At 42.3% G+C, this 12876-nt stretch overlaps 1 protein-coding gene across 1 annotated transcript in view; it reads right to left on the bottom strand.

The window, feature by feature from the left end:
• The window catches only part of TGFBR2 (transforming growth factor beta receptor 2), a 59268-nt gene extending 48681 nt beyond the window's left edge, over nucleotides 1–10587 (bottom strand). The window contains exon 1 of the mRNA XM_054991502.1: nucleotides 10321–10587. Coding sequence (XP_054847477.1) covers nucleotides 10321–10396 — 76 coding nt within the window. The 5' untranslated portion in view covers nucleotides 10397–10587. The remainder of the gene's footprint in view (nucleotides 1–10320) is intronic.
• Between the last annotated feature and the right edge of the window lie 2289 nt (nucleotides 10588–12876).

Consider the following 12876-nt stretch of genomic DNA (forward strand, 5'->3'; position numbering starts at 1 on the left):
ATCTATGTTGATATCTGAATACAGTTTAGATGTAAATCTATAATGTATATACACATCTAACAGGCATCATAGCCCTAGAAAGCAACACATGGGTTTAAAACTACCTTTCAAGAACAAAAATTAATAATCATGAAAACAAAACTCTCAGAACGTTAAACTCTTTACTGCAAATATGTTGGAATACGTAATACAATCAGACACATGGCATTATTTTTTTTCTCTTTCAATTATCCCAGACAAATATCTACCCTGCCTTTTTATGCATATTTTCCCTTCACTTCACATAAATATTTCTTTTTTCCATTTAGTCTGGTTTTTAACCTATTTTGTCTGCCACATAGTTGGAATTGTAATATTGTTCTTAGTGTGTTATTCTGCAAAGCTTCAGTGATCACTGTTGCTCAGCAATAATATTGAGAAGTTGATTTTGGTCCAGATTATAAATCCATAAATCTCCACCAAGCTCCACACTCATTAACTATCCATATCCCAGCAACAGAGTTATTCTACTCTTTCAAAGACTGTGTGCTCTCTATTCACTTTCACCCCAGTGCGAAAGGTAGATTTTTATGCATACTGGGAGGGGGGAACTATTCCAACATACGCTACCATCAAAAAAGGAAGAGTTTGCAACTACGTGACACACTGAATCATTATAACCAACATCTGTAATCCTCGAGAGGAGGTGTGTGGGTGCCACCGATGATACATTTATATTCCACCACTTCTTGAAAAACCTCTCAATGGCACACATGGATTTCCCTCCATTTTATCCACTAATCAGCCCTATGAGCTGGATTAGGCTGAGCAGGAACACTAGGGATCCCAGGTGCCCGCCAGTTGCAGGCAATCTCCCAGTGGTTTACCTGCTTGCCCACTGGTTGCTGGCAAATGGCGTGAGGTTTTGGGCTGCCTGGAGATCACCATCATCTGCAGGCACCCCGGGAACATTGCATTCCAGCCTGACAACACCTTTCCTGGTGCCCGCCAAGTGTTTTTAGAAAGTGGGCGCAGCCAGGTGGAGCATCTGCCTAGCAGCGCTTCTGACAGACCACTGGAGATATGACTGGCTGTGCAGATTAGAATAACATAGCAGCAGCAGAAATGGTTTTATTCTCTCTCTCATTCACTCCTTTTCCCAGTGGATTAAAAAAAAAACACCCTACTCCTTTTGTCCCCTCTACTTGGGCTTCCACAGGCTGTGTGGTTAGCTCTGCCTCCCATGGTGGCCATTTTGTTTCAGAATTCCAAAGGTTTAAAAGGGTTAGGGTTCCCTGAGCTAGACTGTATAAGCTACTTTCAAACATCACACCAGATTCCAAATAAACAGAGGTTTTGTCGATTTGGGGCACAATCACAGCTTGTGGTACACTTACACATTTGCCTCATTCCTTCTACCTCCTTCCCTGTGCAGCATGCAAAACTTGACTGAACACTTTCTGGTTTATTTAAGCTCTCATTTGTCATGAGGCAGAGGCCTAAATATGGATTCCTTGGCAAACTGAAGTTTGTTGCCCCTCCCCCACAAACCAGGGTATCTTTCAAGATCAAGAAGTGGGTCCTCTTGTTAAGCATGCATGAGGATATACTCCATACTAAAGCTTCTTCGGAAAAGCAAAGCATCCCTTTCAAATAAGCATGAACTACCAAACACCAGACAAACTTCAGATCTAAATACAGCTCAAACCTAAACTTCGTTCTCAGGAATAACAAACGGTTAAGCCATGCTGCTAACAAGCCTGAAAAGATATTTCAGATGTTTGTGGGCTATAAACTTTAGCATTTGAGAAATTTAAAAAATGTTTGTCTTCCTGTGAAGTGCATGCTTTTGGCATAAGCTAAAATACAGGAAGCTTACGCTCTCCTCCCCTTTAAATTTTGTAACTCCGTTCTGTTTACATTTTCAATTAATTAATGCTGCGAATGGGGGAAAGTCCCAGGTGATAGTTCCAGATTATCAGCAGGCACATTAGGAAGGAGGGAAATTTTTAATTACTCTCAGAGTAGCTCCTCTCCAAGAATGGTGCTAAGGATTCTTAAAAAAAGACATTTAAAAGGGTTACTCTGGTTTTCATATTTGCACAATACCTCTCATTAGAAATAAAATGGTAGGTGTTTGAGGGAAATTTTGCCTTCAAGCACTCTGTAGATTTGAAAGCACACTTTAAAAAAAAACTCCTCTGAATGACCTATGAACAAGGTTACCCACCTCAAGGTAGGGGCTGGAGTTCTCCCAGAATTACAACTGATCTCCAGACTACAGAGATCAGATCCCTTGGAGGAAAATTCAGCTTTGGAGCGAGAATTACATCCCTGCTGAGCCCATCTCCTCCTCCCCAGGAACTAACTACCTCCAAACCTCCAGGAGTTTTCCAAGCAGGCGTTGGCAATCCAACCTATGAAGCACCAGGTGGTCAGAACATACAATATCACATGCAGATCTTTAAGCTGTATGTTACTATGGCCAGCTTTAGGCCCACTGTGCCTGTTAAGCAGTAGGCAATTATAGTTTGTAAGTATTTACAGAACAAACATATTGTAACGTTTATGCTGCTACTCTGGGGTGGGAAAAATGACAAACCCACCTGAGAAGCTATCGTCACGTTTTAGCTTCTTTTCGTGGTGCATGGAATACCAAACAAGACACTGAGAGATCTCTGTCTTTTGGTGCTACACCTCTGAAGATGCCAGCCACAGCTGCTGGCGAAACGTCAGGAACTACAATGCCAAGACCACGGCAATACAGCCCGGAAAACCCACAACAACCAAGATGGTTTCATCTTCTGCTTTAATTAAAAACTCTACTAATTAATAGTTCTACCCTAAGCAAAGGTAAAATTACTAGGCTTGGCAACTACGTCTAACAGCAGTTTAAAAACTGCAAACTTACAGCAACTCCTGTACACATAAGGCATATTTAAATGGACTAGACAAGATGGGGAGGGGCTCTAATTACAGTAGATGCTTCAATGCATCTTTTTTTAAAAAAATCCAAAGATATTCATATGTACCCTCAACCTGAGGGAAGTGCTATAATGCATTTTGTTACTGTAAATTTCATCAGTTTGCAAAACTTGCAAACAGATGAGCTCAAGATCTGATCTTAGTCCAAACATTTCCTAACCTCAGCAACTTCAATTTATAAATATAGTGGTTAATGGAATGTCTTCTGGAAAGTGAGATTCATTAAAAATGCAGATTTCTTCTTCCCTCTTATTTAACAACAGCAAGCTAGAGAAACTGAGACAGTCACTCTGGTCTGCACATATTGCGTGCTTCCAATTTGTAGGCTTGATTTACTTGTGAAATACTAACCCAAATGTCTTCTTGATATTCTATTGTAGGATAAATCTCAGAAGATGTATACAAAATGAGTTTGCTACAAGTGTTGAAAAATATTTTTCCTAGATTATCCTCATTGTTTACTCACAGTGAGAAAAATTCTCTAAGTTCCACACAGAGCGAAGCAGATTTTTTGGTGTAATGTAGACTCAACGGAGAGTGACTCTAAAACTTAAATTTCTGGTACCTGGAAACCCAAGAGTTCTACAGGCTTGCTAGCCTCACTATCAAGTCAAAAAGTGACCTCTGCATAATGTAGCCTTAGTACATAATTTTAACATGACGTTTCATTTGATGGTACCCCCCAAATGATATGAATGATTTACCCTGCAAAAAGATTTTCAACACAACTTCACCTTGATGAAGTGAACAATCCATCCACAGCACATGAGAATGTATTCACAAATACGTACCATTTGAGTATATGAGTAAGATCTCCTTGCTGTGATTTTGTTTTGTCAAGGGTTCAGTGTTGTTATACAGTTTCCTTAAAGAAGTTACCATCAATTAGTTTGTGTGCACGGGCTAAAGTGGGACACAAAAATGAGAGAACTAAATCCTTCCTCTTTTTATGTGTCCCAATAATAAACTTTAGAAAAACAGTATTAGAAATGATTCCTAAGTACCCTACCCTTTAGATGACATCATCAGTTCAAGCCAGTATAAATCTAAAGAAAACCTACTCCTGTCCCCCATACACACATCTTCCAACACCGATACATCCAAAAGATGCTCTAATGGATTCCACTTTGTTCCCAACATTATCAACATAAACAATGGAAGCAGTTCACTCAGGTCTGTGGGAGATTCCTACCAAAGTTAAAGTAATATTTTGGCTTACACAGTTTTAATACACTGTGTGTCAAACTCAAAATACACTTTCTACCATAATCGCTCATTATAGGCACTTTTTTACGGCGAAGAGGCAGCTGGGATCTATAACCTAAGGATGTGCCTTCTGATCTCTCAAGCAACAAAGTAAGCTCTCAGAATGTGCCCAAAGACTCTTCTATGGGAGGTGGGGGAAAGCAACTCTTCAACCCAAGGTGGTGCGGCAAGCCGGCCACCCTGTCCTGCGGTGCAGGCGAAAGCAGCGCGGGGGGCTGCAAGGCCGTCCGCGCCATTTGCCTGTGGAGAGGCGAATGGCGCGGGCGGCTTCCCAGCCCCGCACGCTGCCTCTGCCGTTCTGCCCTGCGTGATGACGTCACCGAAGTGATGTCATCGCGCTGCACGCGCGCACAAGATGGTCATCCTAGGGTTGCCCCGGGTGCCGGCAACCCTAGATCCAGCGCTGACTCCTGGTGGGGTTTTCATGGCAAAAGACTAATAGAGGTGGTTTACCATTGCTGGCTCTACAACCCTGGTCTTCATTGGAGGTCTCCCATCCAATTACTAACCAAGGTTGGCCCTGCTTAGCTTCCAAGAGCTAATGAGATCAGGCTTGTCTGGGCTATCCAAGTCAGGGCCATCACAACATAGCATCCTGAAAACTAAGAATAGATAGTTGGTTTGGCAGATGCAAGCTTGCAGTGTCTTGGGAACCTCTTTTTGTCTCTGAGCCAGCCAGATACTGACTGCAAATTCTTCCTTAATACCACAATACATGTATGCATTTGATTTATTGTGCTTATAAAATAGTGTTACATGCTTTCTACTTCCTCGAGGAGGGAGAATTTCCATTACTACCAGCTCTAGATTTCTTTGGATGACTGGAGATTTCTGATGACTTTGCAGTGTTTGCTTTATTTACCAAATACCAATACATATCAGAGCATTTGGAAGCAGTCACTCTAGCAGGCAAGCAGTCCCCAGAGACTACTTGCACGGCCTTCAAAGTATCACTTAATTCCATCTGCAAACTTCATCCTTCTCACCTCCTTTTTGCAACTGCTGCTCCTTTCACACCTATCTTTGGGCTCTGGTCTCCTTCCCACTCCTGTAGGTGTATTACTGATTCAGAAAACCTCTGTAACTATTAAAGGATTAAATCACTTGACTCATATCTGTCACCTCTTTATGCCTAAGGTAAAGTAACCCATTCATAATAATCATGACAAAATGTGCCTTTCCAAGAGTTTGGTTCTAAGCTGCTGAGTCCAAATAAGCTACTGTATGTTCTTTGAAGCTCTGAATAAACTGTAAATAAAACCATTAAACACAGCAATTTTACTCTAAATAACCAAAATAATAACATTGTGGTTATACAAAATAGTATCATCATTAACTGCACTCCCCTAAGCCTACAAAAAAGTGAATCTTAACATTTCATTGTCACTGCCATTTGACTGATTGTGAAATGGTAAGTTAGTTTACTTATTTAAATCTCACTGTTATCTCCTTGTGGAGCTGAAGTGGTTTAGAATTTTTTTTTAAAAAATCACAAAACGTGAAAAATACAGTGAAAAATATTCGAATAGGAGAATAGAGAAAGACTTTAAAAAAACAAAGCAAATCTTCATTGGTCTTTCAGAAGAACTATAAAATTGAAACTACATACTAGACTTGCCAGCCTCATGGTGGGGGCAGGGGATTCCCTATCCCCAGTGCTCATTGTGGTAGGAGGAAAAATGGGGCATGACATCCATAGAGTTTCCAGCAATTCCTAGAGAGGTGTGATGTCACATGTGGGTTTTCCTGGAAGCAATGTGATGTCATTGTCAATGGCACCCCCCATCTCCTACTGATTGCTAGGTATGTGCCAATAATTTTTGTCTATAATTTTAATATTTTACTACGAGATAGAGCAACTTTTTATTTCCACTATGCAGTAGCAGTAGATAGTGCACAGTGCAAGTTTTAACTCTTTCAAGGCAATATTCAAGTACTATCATGTGATTCTGCTGTAGCATAGTGATTAGCACTCAGCTAATTCGACTCCCACTACTACCATGAAGTCTGCAGGTGTCCTTGGGTAAGCCACTCCTCTCAGCTCCAGCTCCCTAGCTGTATTGTGGGGATAATAACAACACTGATTTTGTTCACCGCCCTGAGTATAGCACCAATCTGTCCAGAAAAGCATGTAAGGGCATTGTTGTTGTTATTATTATACTATTATTATTCCTAAACCCTTCAACAACAAAAATAAATTCTGTCGTTTCAGTATGATCAATCTATACAAATTATTAAAATGTGCTTAGTTGTCTATAAGACCAACTATAAGATCTCAGAAATGTTTGAGCACCACTTCTAATGGCAAAATGCATCAGTTCTCTACGTTGATTGTTTTGATGTGATCCTGGGAACATATGTGTATGTTATTTTTGACACTACAGCAAAGACATATAGTTATCTGGTTATCACAGAGGTACCATACAGTCATCATGTTGTAATAACAGGTGATGTGATAATAGGACAAGTAAGAATAGATGGCTAGGAGCCCATTTGGACTGTGTTTAAAGATAACAATGGTATTGATTGGTAGGGCCACAACGTATGTGCCATATGTGCGCTGCAGAATGTTTCCACAAACTGTAATTTATGTTTATGCTATCAGTGTTTTATCTTTAATCTATTTTAATTATTGTGATCTGCTCTGAGCCCACTTGCAGGGAAAGCGGACTACAAATTTAATAAATAAATAAATCAGTAACAGAAACATTTTCTGGGCCCAGTAGAAAATTTGTATGCAGCTTTACCCTTACTTCCCCAGCCTGCCATACTATTATAGGGAGGATACAGGGGATGAGGGGAAGAAATAACTTATGGACTTGTGCGATTGCATGCATGCACACAAACACATCAAAACCAGAACAAGTTTCCAATAATTCTTCCACACTTACTGTGCTATACAAAGCATGTTTTTGTTTTAAGAAAAACAATCACTCACACGGGTTCCTGGAAAGGTATCATCTCACTATGACAATATGAAAGAACATGAGAGATTATAAAATACCAAGAGAATCAAGTGAAGATCCACCGTGAATTTCAGCCACTTTCAACAATGATTTTAGCTGGAGGGATTATACCCCAGAATTTGCAAATATCAAGGACAGATATGCTGCAAAGTTGTAAAGGAATTTCATACAGGCCTACAAACATATAACCAACTTGCTCTTATACTTTATGTGCTTGAATCTGTAGCTTTCATATTGGCATTAAAGAAAATAGCAACACTGTACATTGAAAGATTTAATAAGGATTTAATCACTGAATTTACTCAGTGGACACTGCTCATTTAATACTCCAAGTAAAAGCTATTTGTTGTTCATAACACACAATATCTGATCAAAATTAGTAAAGGTTTTTCATGTTGGTCTACCAGTTTATACTTAAGTGTCCATCTTAAAAAATAATGAAACCCTAAATGTCATTATGATAAATAGCTTCAAACCAGGGGTCATTTCATAGAAAAAGAGCAGGAAGGACGCATTAGCATAACTCATTAGCATAACTCATTAGCATAACTCATTAGCATATGCCACATACCCTTGACATTGCCGGAAGTGTGTCATTAGCATAACTGATTTGCGTATGCCACTCCCCCCGACATCACCTATCCTGGCTGTTTGGGACCCAATCCTGGCCATTCAGGGCCAAAATTGGGCCCAAAATGGCAAAAAGGGGCCCCAAATGGTCAGGATCGAGCTGCTGCTGAGCGGGAGAGTGATCCACCACCCGTCAGAGGCCCAATACGGGCCGTTTCAGCCCCAATCCAGGCTGAAACGGGGCCAAAATGTCTGAGAGTCAGTTGGGCGGAGCCACCTGACATGGGACCTCTTTGGGGAACTGCTGGAACTGCGTTCCTGTGCATTCCCCCTCAAAATGAGCCCTGCTTCAAACTACTTTTGCAATGCACTTGCAAGGTATACTCAGGACTTCCTAAAAACCATTTATTTGCTTCCTGGTTTTTTTTCCACCTCTGTTCCTCAACTCTGTGCTTTACAGATTGAAAAAGATGGAGGGGGGGGGGAAGCACAAAGAAAGGAAAAGTTAAGTGCTTCAAAAGTTATTATAATGCACATTCTAAAAAATTACATTGAAAGCATTCTTAAATGCAACTACACATTCTTATGCTTGAAGTGAATTTTGAAGAGGGATCTAAAAGGAGACAGCAATGTTATGGAATATTCAGAGATAAAATTCCAGGAATAAAGTAGAAAGGGTAGTAACACTGAAAGAACAGAGCCTTATACAGTGTAATCCTAAGCAAAGTTACTCCAGCCTAAGCCCAATGAAATCAAATGGCTTAGACTGGAGTAACTCTGCTTAGGACTGCACTGATAAATAGCTACTATAATTTTTGGATAAGACTCTAGATTTTTGCAGTCTATTATTCAAACTGTGTCTAATCTCATAGCAAAATCTTAGTGCTAACTGAATAAATCAATCTGTACTTAACATAATACAACACATCCTGGGATATGCAACAGGTAGAAACTATCCCTTCTCATGCGGTGACAATAGTTAAACTATGAAATTACTTTCAGAATGTTTAAATACTGAAATTTTCTTATTTGTTCACAGTGCACACACACCCTTCACATCTTTAGGCAGTAAGAAGTCTTAGTCCATTGAGTCTCCATTTGAAGCTGTCTGCAGAAATGTGTAGTAAAGGAGTGCAAGAGATCTACATGTGAACAAGACAGAAGGCAAGCAAAGAACATGTACAAAGTCACAACCATAACGCTGACCCATTGATTTCAACAGACCTTCCATCAAAGCACACTTAACATCAGCTTTCTTAAGAAACACGTAGCCGTGTTGGTTCACAGAAAATTCTAAAAACACAAGTCACATAACACCTTTTATGAAGATCAATCCAAATGTTTTGTTGTTGTATTGTTACAGTGAGTCTTAATGATGTTAATGGTGTTATATGGCTTTTCTTGTCAGTTTATGTTATATGGCTTTTCTCGTCATGCATGCCACCGCTTGCGTCCCACATCTGTGTGCTTAACAAGTTCCCATGTACAAAAAAAGAGGCAGACACAAGACACGCAACTCCATGAAAGCTCAATTTGCAGATGTTATAAAAACATGCTAACAGCAGTCAATGAAACCTCTTTACCTAGGACTGCTAAAGGAAGAGTTATTCGGTGAAGAATTGCTTAGTCAATTATGCTAAATTAAGGGAACTGCACAGTTCTGAAATAACTAGATCTCTTATTCTTGGGGGAATTCAGACTCAGAAGCCACTAGCATGTGATACAGTTCCTTATCCTAAGGCAAAGCGCTCCTGAGCTCCCACTCTCCTGACTTTCTGCAAACTATGCAAAACTGAATTATTCAAGGCAGCTTTTTTTACTCAGATAGGAGGGCTCTAATTTAAGGAAGCGGTCTCAAAGAGATACATCAGTCAAGGGATGGGAAGCGACTATAGCCTTTACTGCAATTGCTGTTAGTACGATCCTATTGAGTAGATACTACATTTAATAGGTCAACCTTAGAATTACTTTATGCTTTGTTTTGGCATTTCTTCAACTCTGTATTAGATTTCTGCTGGTTTTCAGTCTTTACAAATCTGATGTATTGAAACGGCCTCAGAATTGACTGTACTGACCCACACTGTGTAATCCGCCTCGAGACTCAATGAGAAAGGGGGGCTACAAAGACCATAAGCAAATAAATAAAATAAGGCAAAGCCCCGCTATGTCAGGCGCAACCCACCATTTTCCACACAGCGCCTCATCCCAGGCCAGGTGTGGCGGCGGCGGCTGCAGCAGCTGCAAGGCGAAGGCAGCTGCTGGCTGCTCCCTGCCAGATAACCCAAGGCCAGGATTCAAGCTCCTGAACTGCACTCTCCTAGGCTGTCACCCCAAAGCCAGCCCAGCACTCGGGAGGAGGCATTTATTCTTCCTCAGCCTTCAAGAGAGAAATCCGCTTTCCAGAGCTGTTCCTCTCCTCCCTCGCAAGGGGCGGGGGGGGGGGGGAGAGAGACTCGCAGCATCCAAAGTTTCTCCTCGAGGGCAAGTGGCAGAGCGCGCCAAGGGCAGGGGGCGCCTCTGCCGAGAACGCGAGAGAAAATGGAGCGCGCCTTACCTGTAACCCGAGCCAGCGGGGGAGCGGTGCTGTTGAGCAGCGCCCACAGCAAAACGCGCCTGGGCAGCCAGCTCATTGTGGTCCCTTTGGCCGCTCAGCCGCGGCGCGGAGGCACCGACGGGGGCTCAGGCTCTCCTGCGGGGCGCTCGGGGCGGCCAAGCGGAGGCAACCGGGGAAGGGGCTGCCCCGGCGGCGAGAGAGGCCCCGGCGGAGGCTGCCGCTCGGCGGCTGCTGGGACGGGCGTGTGACTCACTCAGCTCCGCTTCAGCCCAGCCCGCGGGGGAAACAGGAAATCTTAAAAAGTTCGCAAACAGCTGGGCAGGGCTGGCTTGGCTCTCGCCCGAGTTCCTTCTCCGGCCCGCCCTCCGCCGCCGCCTCCCCCCTTTCGGGCTCCGACGGGGAAGCTCCTCGCCCGGCTGCGTGTCAATCACGGGCCTCGGGCCAACCTCCCTGCGAAAAATGAAATACGGCCCTGGAAACGGTCGCCGGACAGCGTCCCCCGACAGGCGTCCTGCACACCCAGGCAGGCAGCGCTCACCGCCTGCGAGGGCGGAGGCGAAGTGGCTGGTCCACACGTTACGTGCAACCGGGCGTGGGAGTCTGGCGTGCGGTGGCCCGAAGCCATGGGTAGTTTACTTGACGCTAAATCGCAATGAGTTGAATAGGGCTTAAGTGTACACAGGACTTGGACTGAGTTCAGTATGATTCAAGTATACATAGGACTTGGGCTACTTGAGACCTGGAAACCACTAGCACATGATACAGTTCTTTATCCTAGGGCCAAGCCCTGCTATGCTAGGTGCAACCCACCATTTTCCATACAGCGCCTCATTCTAGGCCAATCCAGGGAGGAACAAACTCATCCCAACAGGTAGACGTCTTTGCCCATGATCCACATGCTTATTCTTAAGAAAACCATCTCCTTGGAATGGATTGTAAGACTGATTTCCACACCACAAAGATCAGTCCCCTGGAAAAAGTGGTTGCTTTGGAAGGTGGATTCTGTGGCATTATACCATGCTGAGGTCCCGCCCCAGACTCCTTCCCCAAATCTCCAGGAATTTCCCAACTTGTAATTTCCAACTTTAGGTATAGGTATGTGTGTGTGATTTATGCTCCCTGAATGTGTAAAGCTGCCGTCTTAACTAATTTAGCTAATTTAGCTCGTTATTATCCGTTCTGGCAAGCAGCAACTCTCCAATTGGCCCCTCGTGAAGCACAAGAGCACTACCAGACCCTGTTCAATGTTGTCACTCCTGGAAGTGATGTTATCACACTGCACTGGGAGCACACATACAAAAAGTGCGCATGAAGGGAGAAGAAAGGTGAGTGCTGGGTCCCCCCCCCCCCTACTCCTGCCAGGAGGGTAAAGGGATCTGACAACCTTGTTTTAGGCTGGTTTCAGCATAGAGCAGTGCCCTTTGTGCCTCGCTTGTTTGGTATTTGTGTGAAAGTTAACGTAGGATAGAAGAAACCATAGAATGCACAAGTGAACACAATGTCATTGTAAGTTTTGCAGATCCTGGAAATACAAAGGTACCTTAAATATCATGTATGAAAACACTCTATACCTCCACTGGCAAGAACATACATACATTTGATTTTTATATAACTTTCTTCCATTTTCTATTCTGCATTCAACACATTCAAAACATTTTCTCACACAGCATTTAAAAGCATCTTTGGACCACATGAAGATGTTGATATCTTAAGCATTTTAACCCTGTTATTTTTTAGATTTTTATACTGTCTCTCCCTTGAACAAGGCCTGAAGAAGTTTACAACATTAAAAACAATTAAAAACAACAATAAACGTTATATAGTAAAACTAAAAACATTACTCCTGTGAGGAGCACAGCCACAGGCGGAGGGCATGATTTGAACAGAGAAGTGGCCTGGCAGGGAAGGGTTAAGAAAAATCCCCCCCCTCTTTTTCTGCTCAAAATCCTGGAATTGCTTTTTTGTTAAGTGTTTGGCTCAGTTAGACACATTTGTGCATAAGGTGTAGTTAGTAATTGAGAAATGTAAGGCCTGTTTCAGCAAGTCTTGATTTTCCTAGACTTTCACAACAAACGTAAAACAGCTGATCAGTCAAAATTTTGTTGATAGTTTACTTTAAGCAAAGCAATGTTTCAGTGAGATTATTCTCATGTTTTCCTGTTTACAGACAGAAATTGATGGCTCAATTCTTTCTGGATTTGAATTTTGAACCATTTTCACAGATGAGGGAGGAAAAACAATCTAATGTAGTCCAATGCCTGCCCAAATCTGAAAAAGTTCTTGCACAATATCAAGAGGTGGAACCAAATGGTTCGTGCTCATTTTTCCCAAGGGTTTTTTTTTTTTAAGATTGCAATATTGTGGGGTGTGATTTAAATGAGCAGACCAATGTGGGGTGGAGGGGAGAAGAGCTTTTTAACTCATTCCCCTTATGCTATTTTCTTGCCAATATTGCTTTTACCCTCCACTGAGGAAAGTTTATAGATTCTTGCATTTTCCCCAGAACGGGGTGAGGAGAGAAAAGGGTATTAATTTCAGTATGCAAATGGTGTCAGG

This window comes from Eublepharis macularius, chromosome 11 (genome assembly GCF_028583425.1).
Source record: "Eublepharis macularius isolate TG4126 chromosome 11, MPM_Emac_v1.0, whole genome shotgun sequence".
Taxonomy (NCBI): Eukaryota; Metazoa; Chordata; class Lepidosauria; order Squamata; family Eublepharidae; genus Eublepharis; species Eublepharis macularius.